The sequence below is a fragment of the Anguilla anguilla genome, chromosome 12 (genome assembly GCF_013347855.1).
Source record: "Anguilla anguilla isolate fAngAng1 chromosome 12, fAngAng1.pri, whole genome shotgun sequence".
Lineage (NCBI taxonomy): Eukaryota > Metazoa > Chordata > Actinopteri > Anguilliformes > Anguillidae > Anguilla > Anguilla anguilla.
This window is the reverse complement of record NC_049212.1, coordinates 9,002,703-9,025,358: the sequence shown is the minus strand read 5'-3', so window position 1 is coordinate 9,025,358 and position 22,656 is coordinate 9,002,703. Positions and strand designations below refer to the sequence as shown.

The 22,656-nt window shown below is 50.3% G+C and overlaps 1 protein-coding gene across 1 annotated transcript in view; it reads left to right on the top strand.

Moving 5' to 3' along the window:
- Positions 1-22,656, top strand: part of LOC118208888 (seizure protein 6-like) — a 44,420-nt gene that overhangs the window by 7,032 nt on the left and 14,732 nt on the right. Inside the window, exons 2-6 of the mRNA XM_035383851.1 lie at positions 5,819-6,004; positions 8,745-8,913; positions 10,011-10,177; positions 13,724-13,918; positions 15,735-15,873. Of these exons, the coding sequence (XP_035239742.1) occupies positions 5,819-6,004; positions 8,745-8,913; positions 10,011-10,177; positions 13,724-13,918; positions 15,735-15,873 (856 nt within the window). The remainder of the gene's footprint in view (positions 1-5,818; positions 6,005-8,744; positions 8,914-10,010; positions 10,178-13,723; positions 13,919-15,734; positions 15,874-22,656) is intronic.

Sequence of the window (22,656 nt, the reverse complement as noted above, 5' to 3'; positions counted from 1 at the left end):
GTCATTTTGCTGTCGGTTGCAGCTCTTGCGCCCCCTGATGGTCGCTGTGTAGCAGTGCAGGCTGTGGGGCACTCAGAGGGCTGGTTGGTCAGCACTGAGTGGTAAAGAATGAGGCGAGGGTGTCGTTTGGAAGTGGCTGCATTTGACAGAGATGACCAACCCGTTCTGACACCTGTCAGTCACTCGCGGGCCACACCCCCTGAAAGGCAGGCATGCTTGTGGCGCCCCCTATCTGCCACAGTACAGCGGTACCAGGGGGCTCAAGGTGCTTTTTCCATCTCACATTCTCACTCTCATTTGTTCATCCAGTGCCTTTTCTCTCTCACACACTCTCTCTTTCTCTCGCACTCTTTTTCATTTCTTTCATCCAGCCGGTCATCAGATACCCCCAGCAAGCCAGTCAGCCTTAACCCACTCTACCCAAAATTCCTCACTCCTTCCCCCACCACCCCCGTCCTACCCATAATACCCCCTCCCCAGCAACCCCAGCGTGTCTGTGTGGAGAGATAAGCTCCTGTGTGAGGGTGCACCCTGGCTTCTGCACACACATCGCTCACTGCTCTGCTCTGAGTCCCCAGCAAACTCTGCCCTGTTAATGCCATTTATAGCAGCTACTCTCTCTCTAACTCTCTCTCCCTCTCTCTCTCTTTCTCTCTGTCCTTCTCTCTCTCTCTTTCAAACTGTCTCGTTTAAAAAATGTATTAATGAATTTTTTAGCCTGTGGGTATTTTTACTTTCACTATTTATTTTTAGTTTCAGTTGTTTTTTTGTTGTTTTCTTGTTTTGATTTCTATTGATTTCTTCTCTGAATAATTTGGATAATGAGAATTGTATGTCTCCTTGAACTGTTAAATAAAGGGGAATCAGAGGTCTCTCTCTCTGTGACATGTGTAGCTGCTGTGGGCAGGGTTCACCCATGTGCTGGTACTGTCCAGCAGGACCCTTAGGTGGCTGGGAATGTGCCGGCCTACAATTCCACACTCAGACGGTCTGGCCGATCTCCTCTGCCCGGCTCCCGCCTCTGGGATTCCGAGGGTCGTGTTCTCTATTTCTCTCTCTCTCTCTCTCTCTCTCTCTCTCTCTCTCTCTCTCTCTCTCTCTTTGCCCGCTCGCCCACCGGACGTCCGCCCAGGACGGGGGGGCGCCTCAGGTTAGCGTGCGGGGGCGTCCGAGGCTTGATTTAACGCAGCCTGGCGCAGGTGCCGGCGAGCGCGGCCACGTGCTCTTTAATTAGAACCGTACCACATGACCCCGGGAAGCAGACGCATCTATCAGAGCCGCAATCACCCCAGGGGCCCCCGGCGTATAGAGTCGGGGGCCCCCGGTGCCCGTCTCGCTCCAGACTCGCCCGAGCTCCGGGGGGGGACGAGGTGCGTTTAAGGAGATCTGCGGGGCTCACTCTGCTGTTTGAGCCTCACAAACAGCTAGCCCTCTGCCCGCTATCGCCGTTGTTTATGCTCGAAGAAGATTGTGAAAAGGTGTGAAGTGTCGGCCATTTTACTGAGGTGATGTTAAAATGCACGGGGACCCCCCCCTGAGCGCGTAACCCGTGACGATGGCACACGCAGTCCTCACATCCTTTCCTCGCATCCTTTCCTCGCGTCCTTTCCTCACATCCTTTCCTCACATCCTTTCCTCGCATCCTTTCCTCACATCCTTTCCTCGCATCCTTTCCTTGCGTCCTCCGATGGGCGGAGCTAAGGAGCGAGGAAAAGGATGCAAGGAGGTAAAATGAGCGACTGGACAGAGCTCCAGGTTTGGAAACTGTTTATTCTGTAATATGCCGAAGGTTTCCTCTGACCCAGCTAGCAGCACACAGTGGCATCAGCGGGGTCAGTGCCCATTTCACGGATGGAAAAGCAGGGCCCGCGCTGTCCCTTTAATTAAAAACGAATGCGCGCCGGCGTGTTCCCGGCAACGCTTGCGAGGAGCGGACCGCCCCATTAAAAGTCACGCCGTCCTCTCCGCTCTTAATAAGCATCCATCCCTTCTCAGAAAAAGGCCTAATTAAATCATTATTGAGAATTGATTGCTGCTTGGAGCTCTTCGGCCTGTTTCGAAAAGCGCAGGAGAGAGAGAGAGAGAGAGACGTTGGGAGGGAGAGAGAGAGAGAGAGAGAGAGAGAGAGAGAGGGAGGGAGAGAGAGAGACAGAGTGAGAGAGAGAGAGAGAGGGAGGGAGGGAGGGAGTGAGAGAGAGAGAGAGAGAGAGAGAGAGAGAGGGAGGGAGTGAGAGAGAGAGGGAGGGAGGGAGTGAGAGAGAGCGGGAGGGAGGGAGTGAGAGGGAGAGAGAGAGAGGTAGGGAGAGAGAGAGTGAGGGAGAGAGACGGAGTGAGAGAGAGAGGGACGGAGGGAGTGAGAGAGAGAGAATGAGAGGGAGAGAGAGAGAGTGAGAGAGAGCGTCGGACAATCCGATTCAGCTCAATTAAAGCCGCGTCGCTTCTCGTTTTTAAACGCGACCGCTGCGGCGTGAAATGTGAAAAAACCGCAATCACAGAGGAGGAGTCGCACGCGTGAACACGACCGAGACCGCGGTCGCAGAGAGCGAAGCGCGCTGACTTTAATTCCCCGTCCCCCCCCCCCCCCCCGCTACATTGACACGGGCGCGAGATGGAAATTAATTTTTGCATAATTAATTCCAGCGCGGCGCATTAATAGCGGTGATTAAATACCAGTTTGACGCGCGTCTCCTGCTACACGTGTTGATTAGCGCGCGGTCGGGCCGCTGGGTTTCCCTCTGGCGGCCGGTCGGGGGGGCTGATCTAAGAGGCGGCGGTTTGCTTGGCGGACGTGAGGCTTCGTATTTGGGACCAGGTTAGAAAGCCGTCAGAGTTTTATAAACACCGGATTACATTACATTACTGGCATTTAGCAGACGCTCTTATCCAGAGCGACTTACACAACTTTTACATAGCATTTACATTGTATCCATTTATACAGCTGGATATATACTGAAGCAATTTCGGTTAAGTACCTTGCTCAAGGGTACAACGGCAGTGTTCTACCCGGGAATCGAACCTGCGACCTTTCGGTTACAAGTCCAGCTCCTTACCCACTGTGCTACACTCCGTCCATTAATTAACTGCAGTGGCCGACCGATTCATCGGTGTGTTTGCGCTGATGACATTGTGTTTGACGGCAATCACGCGGTCTCCTTGGAGTTTGTCATAGCGAAACGGCACAGCGCTCAGATAATTAAGTTAAGATACCAATTAAGCCGACAGCAGGAAGGTCGCCGCCCCCTTCGCTTTCAGCCAATCGGAAGGTCCCGCCTAGACGTGGTTTCGTTTCCCCTCGTCGGAAAAAAGACGGGAGCGAGCGCTTTCGGGTGGCTTCGTCTCCGTGGTTACGGGACGGGCGCCGCCGGACGCCTCTACAGCGCTCGGTTTTGACCCGGTCGGCGTGATTTGTGCGGTCAACCGCGCCGTGGCTGTTGGCAGTGCCTCTACGTGGCTCTTTGTAGCGGTAGAAGGTCAGTGGAGCGGGGATGGTCTGCACGATTCCTGATTCCTTCCCTTATTTGCCCGGTTTGTAGTTCATGTTGCTGTGACGGCTGGAGCTGCAGGTCTGCCATTCAAACTAAGGCGAAGCCCGGAGTATTCAGAACATAATTAACATAGCGAAGTCTAGCGTGGTTAATGCATTCAGGCAGACTAACCGCAGAGAAAGGCTTTTAAGCTTGAGCTCCACCCCTCCCCAGTGACAGCACACAGAGCACACAGTTTTTAGGGGGGGAACATCCAGCTCGTAGACAAATGTTCCCCGTGGTCTAGACTGCGATCACACAAAAGCTGTCCCGCCGTCCCCCAAGGAATTCTGGGACGGGTTCGGAAATGCAGGGGTGTACCGCATCAGCAAATCGCTACAGGAATCGGAACCCCCCCCCCCCCCCCCCGGCCCCCCCCTTTCTTCCTCAGAGACAGGGGGCCGGCCAGAGACATAAACACAGGACTTAATCTGGCAGGAGCAGTGCGGCTGGCGTATGCGGCTTCCAGCGCTGAAACATTACCCTTAAACTGGGATCAATAGCGCTGTCCCAGGCACGGAGCCGGTAGTGAATTACCAGGTAGGGAGAGACCGCAACCTGCGGCCCTGACGTATCGACGTTTATACGGTCGGGGTTAAACGCTCGATTGAAACGGTCGACCGCTCAATAAATGCTATTAGGGAAATGGCCGCCGCTCCCCTCCCCGGGCCCCCATTAGCAAAGGGGGCTGGCTGGTTTCGGCGGCGAGCGAGCGAGCGAGAGGTCGTTCCTGGCAAAAAACGAGGCGCCGTCTGGCGCCGCCGCCGTCGCCGGGCTGGCCGTCGATTCGCCGCAGCAGAGTGGAGCGGAGCCGGGGGCCGTGGGACAGGCGCACCGCGAGATTCCAGCAATGCGGCGCGGCTGTAGGACAGGAGAAGAGGCGTGTGTGCGGGGGGGGGAGCGTGTGTGTCGCTCGGTGCGCGGAGTAGGAGAGTCCGTCTGAAGGCCTCGCCGGCTCGTCGACTCCGTCGGAGCGTTCTCTCACCTTCGCCCCGGAGACCAGGGGGCGGGGCCAAATCCCAGGCTCCTCAGGCTCCGCCCCTCTCTGTCGGGGTTGCCACGGATACTGGCTGTCGTGCTGTCCTGCTTCTAGCATGAGCCTAGCACGGGTTTGCAGGTAAAATAAACCAAAGGAGCGTGCTTGGTTGGCCTTGGCTGGGCCAACAGAACGCTGTCCGTGTGATTTCACTGTGTCATTCAGAGAGCAAGTCTACGTGGACGTTACTGCTTAGAACGCAGGATGTGCCCACGCGTACTGCGCAAGCTCCACACTCCCATGGTGCACCTGGGCGCACCAGTCACTGGACGTCCGCGGCTGTGTGTTTTGCCCAGGCTGAGAACGGTGGCGCCCTCCTGTGGCACGGTGAGGATCTGCAGGTCTCTGCATCCTCGTACGCTTAACGTGTGACCCTGGCCTGCACCACACCGGGTTGTAAGAAGGAGAAGAAAAAGAGGAAAGTTGGCATTTAATCCAGCTGCATGCTGCCTAACAGAAGGAAAGGGCCCAGTTCCCCTGGGTGAAATGGAAACATTAGTGATGTTTGTCAGAGAGCCTCCGTGCCACAGGGGGCAGTGGACTAACTTCATCCGGCACTGAAGCCAAATCTCCGCTCTTCCGTGTACCGCTGAGCCTATTTAATTCTTAATTTCCTCTTTCAGAATTCTGTGTACAATACCGAATGCGCACACAGCTTTAATAGCATTCATGTGAAGGTGAACTCCAGTTCTCTTCAGCCACAAAACATTATTTCTGATAGGTGGGATGAGGTTTTTGTTCTTTATTGGCTATAATTTTGAATAGAAGGCAGAATTGTTTTTCTCGTTCTTCCATTAAGCAGGGAGCTGGTACATCACACCAGGAGTCACACGGGACCCCTGAGCAGTTTGTTAAAACAAAACACTTAAAGGTCATAAAACAGGAAGTCACTGGCATTTGGGGAATTTGGGCAGCACTCTGCATACCAGCTAAACAGAGTTTCAAAGCAGAACTCAGGGGAGTGGACTGTGTTACTGTCTGTTACAATGGGTTACTACTACTGTCTGTTTCAATGCATAACTGTTCCTGTCTGTTACAGTGTGTAACTGCTACTCTCTGTTACAATGTGTTACTGTTACTAATGGTTACTGTGTGTTACTGTTACTGTCAGTTACAGTGTGTAACTGTTACTGTTTGTTACATTGTGTAACGTTTACTGTCTGTTACAGTGTGTAACCGTTTCTGTCTGTTGCAGTGTATAACCGTCATTGTCTGTTACAGTGTGTAAGGTTCCTTCTTTCCCTCTCTCTCTCTCCAGCGTTCGTGCTCAGCTGTGTGTTCCCGCAGAGGCCGGCCTACGGGGACGTGTCTGTCAGCAGCCTGCACTCGGGGGGCGAGGCGTATTTCTACTGCTTCACTGGGTACCAGCTGCAGGGCCCGCCCACACTCACCTGCCGCAACGCCACCACCCCCTACTGGAGCGGCACGGAACCGCAGTGCCAGGGTCAGCCAGTGTATATGCGCACAAATACACACAGTACACACACACACTCACACACACACACACACACACACATACACACAAACACGCGCACACACACACATACACACACTCACACACACACACACACACACATACACACAAACACGTACACACACGCATGCACACACACACACACAAACACACACTTGCATGCACACACACATACACACAAACACGTACACACACGCACACACTCTACACACATACACATGAACACCTACACACACAAACACAGTTGCACAAACTCACACACACACAAACACACTTGCATGCACACCCACATACACACAAACACCCACACACACACGCACACACACACACACACTTGCATGCACACACACATACACACAAACACCCACACACACACACACACTCACACTCACACCCACACACACACGCACACACTCACACTCATTCACCCTGACCATAATCCGCACTCCTCTCCCGTTCGCCGCGCGTCTGTTGGTCGAAGTCGATAAGCAGCCCTCATCCTTCAACACTATTTGACTTCAATCAATCGCCCTTCAAGCTAATGGCCTGAAACCGTATGAATATCATAAAGCTCATGGTATTCTGATGGCTCAGGAGAGATTTACGCGGCCATAAAGGCCCCCGGGCAGAAAGAAACGCGGCAGGCCGGTCAATATCACCGGGCAGACCGATAAGTGAATTAATATTTCTCCCCGCGCAGGAGTAATTGGACCTGACGCCAGCGAGCCCTGGTGCGTCTTGCATGTGTTTCCACAGAAGTTAATTGGGTTTAATCATTGATTTTGGGCTTAACGCTGGCAGCTGCTGTGTTTGCGGCAGCGTGGAGGTGAATTTTAAGCATTGCGCTCGAACGCTGATGCAGTCTTTTAAATTCCTGAACGGTGTTTGTGTGAGGCGGTTGTTTTTAGTGCAGTTATGTGCCCCGCAGTCTAGGTCCAATCCCGTCCGTGTCGCTGCCAAAATTTGCCAGGAGTTTTGATGCGTAGGCTGTGGACAGTGCAGTAACTACGCAGCTAAAACTGAGTTTGTTGTGTGTGTGTGCGTGTATGTGTGTGTATGTGTGTGCGTGTGTCTGCGAGCGTGCGTACATATGTATGTCTCTGTGTGTGTGTGTGTGCGTGTGTGTTTACGTGTGTGTGTGCGTGCATATTCACGTGTTTGTACGTACACAGGTGTGTGTCAATGTGTGCATATATGTGTGCTGTTGTGTAGGGTGTATCTGTGTGCATCCAGTATGTGTGAATGTGTGTATGCATTTGGGGTGCAAAGTTTCATGAAGTTTCACAGTTTGGTTTGGCTCTGTATGCTTTTGATAAAGCAGAGGAAAAGGTACTCTTGTCAATGCCAATCTAGTTTTCATTTATTTGAGGAAAAACAGATGAAACGGTTTTCAAAATGTAATCAAACCGTTATCAGGGCTTTGGAACACAGGTCTTCCTTCAAAAGGAAAAGTGCCCGGACAAGAAAAAGCACATTCATTAACTTGAATCTCAGATTAAAGATAGTCAATTTTAAAAAGAAAAATGGTTTTTCCCACTTGAAATGTAAAAGCAGTATTTCACTGTATTAAAATGAAAAAAGAACATGGTTGAAACTGCAAGTTGCCCCTGTCTCTCTAAAGGTGAAGCACCACTTTGTTAAAATTGTGCTTCTTGTGCTTGTAATGAACACACCAGGGTGATGTCAATGGAAATATGTTTCCACTGGCATCTGACGAAACTAGCGAAGCAATGCATACTGATGTTGTTTTATCCGCTACCTTTTTCCCCCCATCTCTACCATTGTTAACAGTGAATACATACTGCAGTCCTCTGACTGTGATTTTTCTCACACTCACGCCATTTTGCAAACTGACTGACTGACTGGTGTTATAAGCTCCACCTGCCACAACTTCTCCTGTGTAAATACTTCCGCTGGATTTTTAAAAATGTATATGAAAGCAGTACAAGTTAACAGATCTTTGTATTGCTAACTTTCAGTGCTGTGTTGTGACATCGGATAGAAATGGTTGATATTCCCTTTACATGACAAATAGAAAATAAGCACAAAGCTGTGAGGTCTTTTCCAAAAAAAAAAAAAACTAAACAAATATGTGCAACTGAACCTTTTGTTTTTTACATGAACTGTTACATCTCTAGTATATTTATTTTTATTCCTTTGCGCTCAAGTGTAAGGTGACCTTGGGCATTCAGAAAGATGTCATTTCAAATAAAGTGCATTATTATATGTGTGTGTGTGTGTGTGTGAGGGAAGGAGGGAGAGAGAGAGGTAGAGATGGAGAGAAAGAGGAAATGCAATTTTAAAGGTATGTGTGGGCCATGCTGATCTCTTTGGACAGGTCAGCTAAAGGGCGATTACTGCAGCGGGACAAGACTTGACTGGCCAATCAGAATGCTTGCCTTAATTTAACTGTCTGCCCGGCTAGGTTGACAGAAATTCAGATTGAGGTTTAATTTTATCTCTGTTCTCTGCCTGTCCTCCTGTCTCCTTTCCTTCTCCCTCTTCTCCTCCTCTCCCTCTCCTCCTCTCTCTCTCCTGTCCCTCTCTTCTCTCTCTACTCCTCTCTCTCTCCCCCTCCTCCCCTCCTCCTCTTTCTCTCCTCCTCTCCGTGTTCCTCTCTCTCTCTCCCTCTCCTCCTCCCCCTCCTCCTCGTTCCTCTCCCTCTCCCTCTCTCTCTCCGTGTTCCTCTCTCTCTCCCCGGCGGGTGCAGCCTCGTGCGGGGGAGTGGTTAGGAACGCCTCGGTGGGCCGTATCGTGTCGCCCGGTTTCCCCGGCAACTACAGCAACAACCTGACCTGCCACTGGGTGCTGGAGGCCCCCGAGGGCCACAGGCTGCACGTGCACTTCGAGAAGGTGGCCCTGGCCGAGGACGACGACAGGTACGCGCCCCCACTCCCACCCCCCCCCCCCCCCCCGCCCACTGTACACTCCCGCGGGTAAATTCATTGGCGTTTGCCAGCGGTTAGCGGCTACATGCTAACCGTGCGCTGACAGGGCCTGCTCCAGCCTGCCATTCTGCCCTCCAGGGTGCTGGAGTTAAAGTGGTCTGAATCCCACCTGCAGTGCAGGAGCAGGACTACGCATCCCAGCCCCCCCTGCTCCCCCCAGGAGCGCAGAGGATGGGGCACCGCAGGGCCTGTGTACCTGTCACATCAGCTTTGTTAATAGGGCACAGTGACAGGTTTCTGCAGGTCTCCATGGGAACAAACATTGTGGGCGGAGTTTGGGTTGGTCTAGATTCTTTTGCTAAATATGCTATCCTGCTTTGAGTGGGAGATCAGACTGTTTTAGTGGTCCATTCAGGGAATGTGTTCAGGCTGTGTTAATGCTGTATTCAGGGAAACAGGCTGTGTTAATGCTGTGTTCAGGTGAAACAGGCTGTGTTAATGCTGTGTTCAGGTAAAACAGGCTGTGTTAATGCTGTGTTCAGGAAAAACAGGCTGTGTTAATGCTGTGTTCAGGTGAAACAGGCTGTGTTAATGCTGTGTTCAGGTAAAACGAACTGTGTTAATGCTGTGTTCAGGTAAAACAAGCTGTGTTAATGCTGTGTTTAGATAAAACAGGCTGTGATAATGCTGTGTTCAGGTAAAACAGGCTGTGTTAATGCTGTGTTCAGGTAAAACTATCTGTGCTAATGCTGTGTTCAGGTAAAACAGGCTGTGTTAATGCTGTGTTCAGGTAAAGCAGGCTGTGTTCAGGTAAAACAGGCTGTGTTAATGCTGTGTTCAGGTAAAACAAGCTGTGTTAATGCTGTGTTTAGATAAAACAGGCTGTGTTAATGCTGTGTTCAGGTAAAACAGGCTGTGTTAATGCTGTGTTTAGATGAAACAGGCTGTGTTAATGCTGTGTTCAGGTAAAACAGGCTGTGTTAATGCTGTGTTTAGATGAAACAGGCTGTGTTAATGCTGTGTTCAGGTAAAACAGACTGTGTAATTGCTATGGTCAGACATGTCTCTCTGTCTTCCCGCTCTTCCAGGCTGTTGATAAAGAACGGGAACAACATCGACTCCCCACCTCTGTATGACTCGTACGAGGTGGAGTACCTGCCCAACGAGGGCGTCGTCAGCTCCGCCCGCCACCTGTTCCTGGAGCTGACCACGGACGGCTCGGGCACCTCCACCGGCGCCGCCGTCAGATACGAAGGTAACGCCCCACCTCGGCAACCTGCCCTGACAACCCGCCATAGCAGCCGTCGTGAGGTCATAAACGAGATCGCCACGGCAACCAGAAAGAGAGAAAGAAAGAGTGACTGAGCGATTAGGAGGCAGCTCAAGTTTTTTGTCCATTTTGTTCATTCTTTTCCAGAAGCGTGGGTATTAATGAAGCTTGTGATGCCTCTGTGATGTGATGCCTCTTCCCCCGCGGGAACAGGGGGGCGGGCGGACGCTTCCTGTCCGTTCCCCCGAGCGTAAAGACCCCTCTTAACCTCGAAAAACGGAGGGTCCTTCCACGGGTTTCGAGGGTCTAGCGGCAGCTCAGACCAAAGCGTGCCGGACGAGCACACGGAACACTCTTCCTCCCTTTGCTGTTCGCTAATGAGCGTTTCAATCCCGAGGACGTTTCTGACCTCCGAAGCTCAGGGTTCGGCTTTGATTGGGTGGGGGGGGGGGGGGGGGGGGGGGGGGGGGGTGGGGGGGGTGGGGGGGGGGCAGGATGTGAGGTGGCGCGGGTAGATGAAAGCTTGCTTGCTGTCTCACACATTTGCTGATTTTTTTCTCTCTCTCTTGTTGTACACATATAAGCGCTGGTGTTGACGTTGCCCCAGCTGTAAAAGGACTGGTTTTTCGGTTTTAATCAGGCAGCTAGACGCGCTCTCCACTGTCCTTTTCATCAGCACGGATATCAATCGTTTTTTACTTTTATGAAAACGCTCTTCGCACCAGTGAGTCCCAGTGCAGCAAAGTTAAAAACCATCGGCAGAGTACAAAGCAACGCTCATTTCAGGCGGTCACATGCAGACCTCATTAAGTACCCTCCAGTATCTTTTTCCCCAGCTCAGAACAGACCCCTGTGAAAGTCTGTTCTGTATACTGCACACAGACAAGGCCCTGCCACACAGTGTTGGGCTCACACTCATAACCATAAACTTTACTATCTAGTGCTCTTTTTTTTACACTATTATACAAAGCACTTTCTAAATAATGGAAAATAAGAAAGCTAGAAGAAATAATGTAACAAGGCATTGACCATGAAAAGAGTTTGTAAATAAGCTCATTAAACAATACAGACGCTAAGGGGCGAACTCATGCAATAGGAAAACAAGCCTTCAAGCAAGCACGGGCGATAAAATCTAATTAAGAGAAAGAATTGAATGCGAAAGGTAGAGAGGGGTTTTTAAATGTGTCAGCGAAGTTTGTTGTGTTCTCCGGAGATGAATCTCGTGCCTCGGAAGACTGCGCGCAGATGAGGTCACGTTTTCGTTTTTAATGGGACGCAAAAAAAGACCGCGCGCTGAGCTTACGGGGAACACGCAGCCGTGTTTGTATTTACGAGAGGTGTTATTCGCGCACCGCCGTTTCCCGCGAGCTGTCAAAGCCGCCCTTTTCGAAATGATCAGATTTAATGCGCGCGGAGCCGGATCTGTTTAATGTGCGCCGGTAAAGTGGGAGAAGCCGGTGCGGTATAAATTAAGAAACACCTCAGCCCCTGCTCGTAGCGTGGGAGAGGCGGGAATGAAATGATTTGCACCGTAGCGGCTGAATAATTCATGGAGGATTGGGGTAAAATGAGCGGGTGAGCAGGTGTCGTTAATTGGCCAATTCCCCCGCCTTGTGGATGGAGCAGGGAGGCATGCCAAACGCTAAAGGCCCAAAGCTTCAAAGCCGGTGCGCACGGAGCGGTCCTGAATGGCCGTGCAGCATCTCGGTTAAAGGAGCACCTTCCAATATAATAATAATAATAATAGTCATCATCATTATCATGTACAGCTAGATACCCAGCTCCACCCTCCACCCAGCTGTTCCAAATTTTGGCGCATTAGCTGCAGCTCTTATCTACAGCAACATACACTGATTTTTTAAATCATGCAATTTAGTTGAAGTACCTTTGTTCAAGGGTACAACAGCAGTGCCAAACCTTGGAATCAAACCTGCAGCTCTCTATTACAAGGCCAGTTCCCTAACCATTATACTAAACATGTGCAATGTTCTCAAACATCCTGACCCCTCTTTAGTTTACCATCACATTAAACCATGCGCATGACAGCGGTCCAAGGCACTTGAAGAAAGAAGAAAGGACGCGAGGAACGGATGCAGGAAGGTAAAATAAGCAATGGGAAAGAGCCGGAGGTTTATAGCTATTTCTGCAGGCTCGCAATCAGAGCCGCTAGCGCGTGAGACCCGAGCGGGCTTCCGCCTCGTGGAGCGCATCTCTAATGAGCGCGCTCACCGGCGACCGCATATCGCAGCACGGCTCTGATGTTTCAGCAACTCCGCTGTCCAACCAAGCGACGTGACTGAAGGTGGAAAAATACAAGAGCGTAAAATGAAAACAGAATAAAGTGATTCAGGCCAGCGGTTACAGAGACAAATACTAAAACCCAGCTTGTTCAGAAGTGAAGACCTCAAGTTCTTTCCTCAGCTCCGTGGAGTGCAACATCCTGCTCCATTATTAACGGAAAATGGAGCCCTTAACAGCCAATCAGCAGGCGGAAAATTCAGCGAGGGTGTGAGCGCTGCCAGACAGAGATAAAGAGGAATAATTAGCAGCGAGGTCATCGCTAGTAACGAGGCAAGAGCGGGAGAGCTGAATTTACGCATTTGCATTTAGCTCCGTTTATTTTATTTTTTTAGCAGATGCTCTTATTCCGATCGATTTACAGCGTCGCGCGCACAGAAATTGTTAGCTGAACGCCGGTTGAGTGCGGTGCAATCAAAACAAAAACATTGTAAAAAGACATGCTGCAGTAAGCATATTGTCACACATAAGTGCCACACTGAAGGGGAAACATTAACAAAATGAATGGCTTTGCTTTTGTGAACAAGGGCTGTTGATGAGCCAGGAAGAGACTACGCTACGATGTGAAGCCTTATTTCTTTTATTAATGTTCTGCACCAGGCTCGGATGGAGTGAGGGAGGGGGTTATAAACTAATAAAATGTTATGTCATATTATGTAAAATATTATTTTAATTCTGCATCTGGTTGAATAAAATGTAGTTTTTATTTTTGGAGTGGCAGAAGACATAGGGGGGGTCTATATGTCACAACTGGGTCACATTAACCCTTTAAACGCCAACAGAATTCCTACAGAAAGGCTGGTTGCCAATTTTTCAAATAAATACCTGTCGTTGCAAGCATTCAGGACAAGGCATTCTTTCGAATGATTGTATATTTATGTTGGTGCACATTAATCTAAAGAGTTAAAGTATTTCAAATATTCGTTTGACCAACATCTGGTGGCACCTTGTAACTATACGAGCACACATATCACACAACATGCAGCGGTAAAGCTGGAAGGTTGCAGGTTAACTAGCGCATGACATTGTGTGCTGGCGTTTGGGTGGAGGGGACCCAGGGGAATGGGGTCGCAGGTCAGAGGGGAGGGGCGTGTGAGATTGGCATGTGTGTGGCCCCGCCCCCCGAGTGTGTAGCCCCCCCCCCGGGCGTGTAGCCTCTGCGTGGTGTGAAAGCCGGTTGGCGGGTGACTGACTGACTGAGGGCGGGGGGGTGGGGGGCGTGTCTCTCCGCAGCGTTCGGGCCGGGCCACTGCTACGAGCCCTTCGTGAAGTACGGCAACTTCAGCAGCAGCGACGCGGCGCTGGCGGTGGGCGCCGTGGTGGAGTTCTCCTGCGACGCTGGGTACACGCTGGAGCAGGGCTCCGTCACCATGGAGTGCGTGGACCCCGCCAGCCCGCAGTGGAACGAGACCGAGCCGGCCTGCAGAGGTGAGCGCCGGGGCCGGGGGTCAGGGGTCAGGGGTCAGGGGTCAGTACCGGGCCCAACCAGGGTTAGCTTTGGGCCAAACTGGGGCTAGTACCTGGCCAAACAGGGGTTAGCTTTGGGCCAAACTGGGGTTAGCTTTGGGCCAAACCAGGGTCAGTACCAGAGCCAAACCGGGGTTAGGTTTGGGCCAAACCAGGGTTAGCTTCGGGCCAAACCGGGGTCAGTACCAGAGCCAAACCCGGGGTTAGCTTTGGGCCAAACTGGGGCTAGTACCTGGCCAAACAGGGGTCAGCACCAGGACCAGTACCGGGCCAAACCCGGGTCAGCACCCGGGCCAGTTTCGGGCCAAACCGGGGCCAGCACCGAGCCCAACCAGGGCCAGCACCAGGACCAAACCCAGTCCAGTGTGTGTTGGGTTACCCCAGTCCAGTGTGTGTTAAGTTACCCCAGTCCAGTGTGTGTTGGGTTACCCCAGTCCAGTGTGTGTTGGGTTACCCCAGTCCAGTGTGTGTTGGGTTACCCCAGTCCAGTGTGTGTTGGGTTACCCCAGTCCAGTGTGTGTTAAGTTACCCCAGTCCAGTGTGTGTTAAGTTACCCCAGTCCAGTGTGTGTTGGGTTACCCCAGTCCAGTGTGTGTTAAGTTACCCCAGTCCAGTGTGTGTTGGGTTACCCCAGTTCAGTGTGTGTTGGGTTACCCTTGGTCCAGTGTGCGTTTATCTGGCCTGTGGCTGTTGAAGATAAAAACGCACTTAGAGACTGATACTGTAAGTGACCCTTGCAGAAGCAGATCAGATGTTATTTTAATCCATGGGTGCATGGGTGAAAGACAAGCTAATTAGGAAGAAAGCTTAAACAACACATATTTGTTCATATGTGCAACTTAAATTGATTTTCAGCAGCTATCTGAATGATCTCTAATTATTTGTTGCATTAATTGTTGCATTAATTTCTCTTGGGCTTAAAATAATTAAATGGGCAGCTGATTATTGATGTTTAATGTAGTTTCCCGCCAGTTGGCCTGGCCTGTCTGTTCAGGAGGTGCAGAAATGTGAAGAAATGCAGAGTTTCGTTTGAAGGTTCGTTTTTAGTTTCGCGCTCACAGCCGTCACAGCAGCCGGTTCTGAGACAAAGCGGCAGCGGCGGCGCTCGAGCAGTGACGGCAGGCGGGGTTGCGGGTTCAAACCCGCGCGAGTGGGAGCTGTGTCAGAAGCGCGGGCGGATTTGACAGCGCACCCTGAGGGCCAGAGAGGGGGAGCGCCGCTGTGGGACGGGGGGAAGGTGGGGACGGGGGGTGGGTGGGCACTTGGCGGGGCGGGCGGGGGGTGCTGTCAAGAGACCGTGCTGCCGTTTGTGCATGTGTCTCATCTGAGCTTCACAGCCACCGCTTCCTGGTTTAGTCCCACTGATACAAACTAACTTCAGCACAAGCAAGAGGGAAGTCTATACTTAGACTCCTGTCACAGCCATGGAGGTGTGTGTGTGTGTCTGTGTGAGTGAGTGTGTATGTGTGTGTGTGTGTGCATGTGTGGGTGTGTGTTTAGGTGTGTGTGTGTGTGTATGGGTGTGCGCGTGTGTGTAGGTGTGTGTGCGTGCGGGCATATGTGTGTGTGTGTGTGTGTGGGGGTGTGTGTTTAGGTGTGCGTGTGTGTGTGTGCCTGTGTGTGTGTGTGTGTGTGTGTGTATGGGTGTGCACGTGTGTGTGTATGTGTGTGTGTGCGGGCATATGTGTGTGTGTGTGTTTGAGCGTGCTTGTGTGTGTGTGTGTGTTTGAGCGTGCTTGTGTGTGTGTAACTGGCTGTATCTGTCTCTGCCTCTCAGCCGTGTGCAGTGGGGAGATCACAGACTCGGTGGGCGTGGTCCTCTCTCCGAACTGGCCCGAGGCCTACGACAGGGGCCAGGACTGCATCTGGGGCGTGCACGTGGAGGAGGACAAGAGGATCATGCTGGACATCCAAGCGTGAGTCCGAGCGCATCGCACCATAACAAACACGCTATTCACAGCATCCCTCCAGATGCACTCTCTCTCTCTCTCTCTCTGTCTCTCTCTCTCTGTCTCTCTCTCTCTCTCTCTCTCTCTCTCTCTCTGTCTCTCTCTCTCTCTCTCTCTCTGTCTCTCTCTGTCTCTCTCTCTCTCTCTCTCAACAAACCAGTCCACATGAATTACGCTGCTTCAAACGCCTCTTCCAAACACATCAATCCAGTTAATCGCTGCATTTCAGATGCGTCGCAGCCATTGCCACGGTAACACTGCCTGAATAAAGGATGATCGTTTTCCAGTGCTAAGCTTGCCGCTGTCCTGCCGATGCCTTGCCCAGGAAAGAGCGCTTTGTTCATGGCAACACTCGACTTGAAGGCTCCTCTTAAGTGCAAATATGGGATGCGCATGTCGTTCTGATCAATTCTAATCGTTCATAGCCCATTATTGTCTGACCAGCCATCACAGCCTATGCTGTGTTCCTACTATGAAACATGGCACTTGATGTTATGCCTGATGATATGACTGTTAGTGTCTTTATGAAGGTTTAAGTGTGCTTATGAATGTTGCTGTGCTGTGGTATGCAGTGTGTATGCATGGGGCGTGTGTGTTTGTGTGTGTGTGTGTGTATGTGTGTGTGTTTGTGTGTGTGCGCACGCGTGCATACGTGCGTGAGTGTGTGCGTGTGTGTGTGTATGTGAACGGGCTCCTCTAGAAAAAGGGGCTGCATTTTGCATCATCAGTAAAGAAGAAATGAAGTCAACCTCAGAGATGGATGAAGCATTACTGATGCAAGCGTAGTGCAAGTTGCAAGAGAGGAGGGAGAGACAGAATGAATGAGTGTGTGAGAGTATTTTCTCTGACAACTGCTGAAAGTGCGAGAGAACGAGTGTGAGAGAAACTGTGTGTGTGTGTGTGAGAGAGAAAGAGGGACAGGGAGAGACAAAACTGCAAAACAAACTAGATTGATATAATATGCTAAAAGGAAATTACAAATTGGGAGAATATCTCTCCACTGTCAGAGATATGAAGCGGAGACAGATCCTTTCCAAATACAGATTAAGTGATCACAGCCTGGCCATTGAAACAGGAAGACAGAAACAAACCAGGTGCCCCAAACAGGAGAGGATATGTGATCACTGTGAAACAGGACAGGTTAAGACAAATATGAGATGAGAGAGAAAGTGTGTGTGTGTGTGTGTGTGTGTGTGTAAGGAGCTCTCTCTCCATTCAGCTCTATTCAACCATGCTTTATTGCTTTACTGTTATGACTATTATTTCCTGTTGCCTTCGCAAAGTAAGCATGAAACAGAATGATTGAAAAATCAATTATAAAAAGAGTCTGATAACACATCAACATAATGGTGTCAATCATTACACACATTACAATCAAAATAATAGCGAAAAGGTTAGTAACTCATAATACTAATATGTTGAACCTAGAATTTTTTTTTTTGAAGGAGTTTTTCTCTTGCTCTTATTAGGTTTGGCCCTCTTGGTACTCGGCCAGGCTGGGGTGGGATTGCCTCATTGCGTGTTAGTGTGTTACATGGTCACAGGATACTGCATATACTCTTTGGGCAACCATGACGTTTTATGCCTACCCTTTTCAGTTGCTAAGGTCACTGAGCCTGTAGTTGGTCAGAATCTGCATCTGCTTTGTGCAGTATTTTGGACAGAGGAAAGATATTGGGCCTCATTCACAAAACGTGTATGTTTTGATCGTAAACTGCGCACAAGAACGTTTCCAAAAATATTTCGGCTTTCATCATTTTTTTTCTTATCTGTATTTGTTCATGGCTGTTTCCTTATGTTAATCACATGAACAGGATTACGCACAAAATTTACAAACAGCCAGCGTTCATCATCTCATACACCTGGGATATGCACAAAAACAAAGATCTGCACGTGTGTCGACTCATGAATCCCATATTGGTTTTTCACAGGAACATTTTTAAGAACAAAAGTAAGAATAATTTAAGAAAAGCTTTGTGAATGTGGCCATTTTACCTGTGTGTATTCTCTGTTTAGGGTCAGATAGCAATTCGGTTTTTTTTGGGATTTAATACTGGTATTCCGGTGTTCCAAACATATGTTTTTTATTTGTTTCATAGTTTGGTAGCAGTGAAGCAGTGCTGGCCTGGGGCTGGTTTGTTTTAGTGTGGGTTTCAGTTTCGATTCAGTTTATGTTCAGTACCTGCTGACTGAGGGGAACACTTTTCCTGGGCTCACCTCTTGAGTATTTAGAGCTTTATATTGTAATGAGTTTTCCGTGTTATTTTTTAGATGCTCAATAAAATGTAGTGCCCTTTTCTGGATTTGAATAAGAATTGGAAATGTGCCTAGTTCCGCCTTTTATTCATTATTTGGAGTATTCCTTTGTACTTTTAGTCTATTTTCTTTTTCTTTAGTCTTAGTCTATTTTCTATATAAATGCAGTCCATTTTACAAAACCCTACGTGCAGAATTTCAGGTGGATGTTTTCCCATTTAGTGTAGTCTTGCTGACTGAGTGGACCCCACATTTCACTTCCATATAGCACAATTGGCTGGAGAACACTATCAAATATGTTTCTCAAAATTCTAATGGGACTATTTCTGTTATGGAATCTACTTTTGATTGCATAAAAAGCTCTGTGGGCTTTTTTCTTTTAATGTGTTCACTGCCAGACCAAAGCTCCTGATGCACTGATTTTTAGTCCAAGGTTATCACAACTGTGTGTGTGTGTTCCTAGAAAAAAGCAGTATCTATTTTGCTGAGATCTAGACTTTCTTTGGCAGGCCATCATTTTTGTCTTTTTTTAATTTACTGTCAGGGCCCAGGTTTGACAGTATTTCTCCAGCAGATCCAGACGCTGCTGTAGCCTTGCCTCACCCCACGCCCTTGGGTGTAGTATTCTGTTTTGTTTTTTTCTATTTTTATTGCACACATTTCTATTTTTCTCTTTTATTTTTTGTCTTTCTCTCCCCCTCTCACTCCCTCTCTGTCTCTGTTTCCCTCTGTCTATCCCCCTCTCACTCCTTCTCTGTCTCTGTTTCCCTGTCTGTCCCCCTCTTTCTCCTTCTCACTTCATCTCTTCCCCCCTCTCTCCCTCTCACTCCCTCTCTTCTCACCCCGCCTCTCCCTCTCACTTCCTCTCCTTCAGTTCTTTTGTCAGAGAGAATGGTAGCACCACGATTGTAGCCCATGATAAGGGCTCCAAATTTCTCACTGGTCCAGAACAAAAGTGGAAGCACACGCTGGCCCCTCTCTGATAAGCCTGGAGCCCCCTCACCCCCCCCCCCCCCCTCAATCCTCCCGCTCACTGGCGCACTGTCGTACAGTAGAGCTCTGGTACCCACACTGCGTAGCGCTCCAGCTCCAGCCCATGGCCCGCAGCAGGCAGGTTCATATCTCTCCATCCCCGCTCCTTCAGTCCCTCACACGCACCGCACCCAGGTCAGCCCTTCCGTGCTCTGCCCTCGCTCAGCTTCAGAAACCGCGCAGACCGCCGTCCTCTCGGTCACGAGGGGGTGAAAAAAAAAAAACGAAAGACCGAAAGAATACAAAAGAGCGTTTTTGCCTGCGAGTGTAAGTGCTGAGGGGCTGTTAAGCTCGAGAGAGGGCTAATTATTTAATCGCCCCTTTTACCTCTTTGCTTTTTTTTTTTTTTTCTCTCAGACGGACGCGATTCTCGGCTGAGTCAATTATGTCGAGCAGAGAAACGCGTGTTCGGCGCGTCGGCGCGACGGTTGCGAACAGGGGAGCCGAGCGGCGTCGGGCCCAGATAGATTATTCATGCGTTCAATAAATTCTCTCCCTTAATTAAGAAGCGCTCATTTGCATAGGCTTCTTTTACCTCTCTCTTTTTTTTCTTTTTTTTTTTTTTTTCTTCTTACCCCCAAGCAGTTCTGGAGAGGCGTTTGCGGCGCCGTCCGCCCACATAACAAATGGGATCTGCGGTGTTTAGCCCGAGAAGCCGTCAAGATAATTAATTTGCCGCCCGGTTTGCGGGGGGAGAAGCGATTCGGGCCGGGACGGGGGGGGGGGGGCGTATTCTCCTCTGACAGGCGCTGAAAGTTAAATAATGCCCCCTCCGCCCGACGTCCCCGAAGAGGAGCGCCGGATCCCCAAACAGCGCGGGCTCCGGGAGAAAAAGCCTGTTTGTTTTTTTTGGGTTTTTTTTTTCCCCGGATTTTTTAAGGCTTATCAGCTCGGGCTCTGTGATTGGTGGAATCGTTCAGATGATGAAAGGCGGCGGGCGGGGCCGAGCGGTGGGAGTGGGAGGCGGTATTTCGGGAAGAGCGGAAAGGGGGGTGGGGGGGGTGGGGGGGGTTGGGGTGCTGAAGGAGCTGTCAGATAGATGGATCTCCACCAGGTTGCCAGCCCCCCCCCCCATCTCCCCCCACACAAAGCCCCCCCCCCCCCCCCCCCCCCCCCCCCTCCTCTTTCAACTTTAAATGACCACATTTGTCACCCAGCATATGGGACATTACCAGCGTGGCACATCAGCGCCGAGCCACAGATGGAATCAAAGAGCGCGGAGTTTGGCGGGGGACGGGGAGGGCAGCTGGCGCTCATTCGCGGTTCCCGCCCGTGGTGCGGGACCGCCCCTGTCAGTCTCACCAGCAGGGGGCGCTGATTAGTGGGAACTGCAGGAGGGGGTGTGCGTGTGTGTGCGTGCGTGTGTGTTTCTGTGTGTGTATGTATGTGTGTGTGTGTGTTTGTGTGCGTGCGTGTGTGTTTCTGTGTGTGTATGTATGTATGTGTGTGTGTGTGTGTGTGTGTGTGTTTGTGTGTGTGCGTGTGTGTTTCTGAGTGCGTATGAGTGTGCGTGTGTGTGTGCGTGCATGTGTGTGTATGTGTGTGCGTGCATGCATGTGTGTGTGTTTATGAATGTGTATGTGTATGTGTGTGTGTGTGTGTGTGTGTGTGTGTGTGTGCGTGTGTGTGTGTTTATGAATGTGTATGTGTATGTGTATGTGTGTGTGTGTGTGTGTGTGTGTGCATGTGTACGGTTATAAACTGTTGCACTGTCCTGTTCCCTAAGCTCTACTGCCCCATGGCTCTACTTCCCCATGGCTCTTGCACACAGTTTGCATATTTTGTGACTGCGACCTTTGACCCCCTCAGCATGGTTTTTGGTTCCTCCCTCTCTGGGTTGTTCCTGATTGGGTGTGGGCGAGTGACCATCGGGGCTTGTTACCAGGATGTAAGAATATTCCCTTACCCCCTCCTGCCCCAGTAACGAGAGAGCTTTCCGTCTTTACGCAATCATCCATCACTGCATCCCGCGCTTGCAATTACAAGGCATCGTGGCGCGGTAATGACAGATGATTAATTAATTTAACACAATCAGGAGCGCCGTGTCTGTTGCTCGTTACGGGGGTGGGAGGGGTCGCAGGTGACAGCCGCCACACCTGCAGGTGTCTTCCCGGCCCCGCCCCTCCTCCTCCTCCCCACACACACACGCACACGCACACACACACACTCACACAAAGCAGGTGGGGATACACATTCCCTCGGTAAGGGAGAGAAAGGGAACTGTTGCGTCTGTGAGGTGAGTCTGGTGCGAGATCGCCCTCCGGTGGGGGCCTTGTGAATTACAGTCTGACGGGGCGAGTCTGAGCTGGAGACGTGTCAGTGCACCAGCATGGCAAGTATTCTTGTCGTGGCTGAGCTGTACTGTAGTGAAAGGACGGCATTTAGGGGGTTGGGCGGTGTAGGTATTTCTGCCCTGACCCCTAGGAGATGCTGTTTCTTAGGCACAGGGGTGATGTAGACTGGCAAAATGGCAGCTCTTTCACTCTATTTCCTTCCTCTTTTTTACCTCGTCTTCTTTGCTCCTTTGCTGATGCCATGCCCTTCTTCAAAACTAATATGTCACTCTCCCTGTGATTTAAGAAAAGAATTCCAAACAGAAAATTTAATGCAGGTTTCATTTCTTTAAGCCAATTTGTTCCTGTTCTAAAGCCCCCTTGCCAGCTCTCATAGGTTTAAATGAAATTAAGCCGTGCCTGTGTTTGCTTACTGCTCTGGAAGGCCAACAGTGTCCAGCGGCGAGGGAAATGCACTCAGCTGTGACTGCTGCCATTACGGCTCAAACAGTTCAAACAGATGCAGTACACTGCGCTGCCCAAAATACTCTACACACCTACTGCACACTGCACACAATACTCTACACACCTACTGCACACTGCACACAATACTCTACACACCTACTGCACACTGCACACAATACTCTACACACCTACTGCACACTGCACTGCCCAAAATACTCTACACACCTACTGCACACTGCACTGCCCAAAATACTCTACACACCTACTGCACACTGCACACAATACTCTACACACCTACTGCACACTGCACACAATACTCTACACACCTACTGCACACTGCACACAATACTCTACACACCTACTGCACACTGCGCTGCCCAAAATACTCTACACACCTACTGCACACTGCACACAATACTCTACACACCTACTGCACACTGCACACAATACTCTACACACCTACTGCACACTGCACACAATACTCTACACACCTACTGCACACTGCACACAATACTCTACACACCTACTGCACACTGCGCTGCCCAAAATACTCTACACACCTACTGCACACTGCACACAATACTCTACACACCTACTGCACACTGCACACAATACTCTACACACCTACTGCACACTGCACACAATACTCTACACACCTACTGCACACTGCACACAATACTCTACACACCTACTGCACACTGCGCTGCCCAAAATACTCTACACA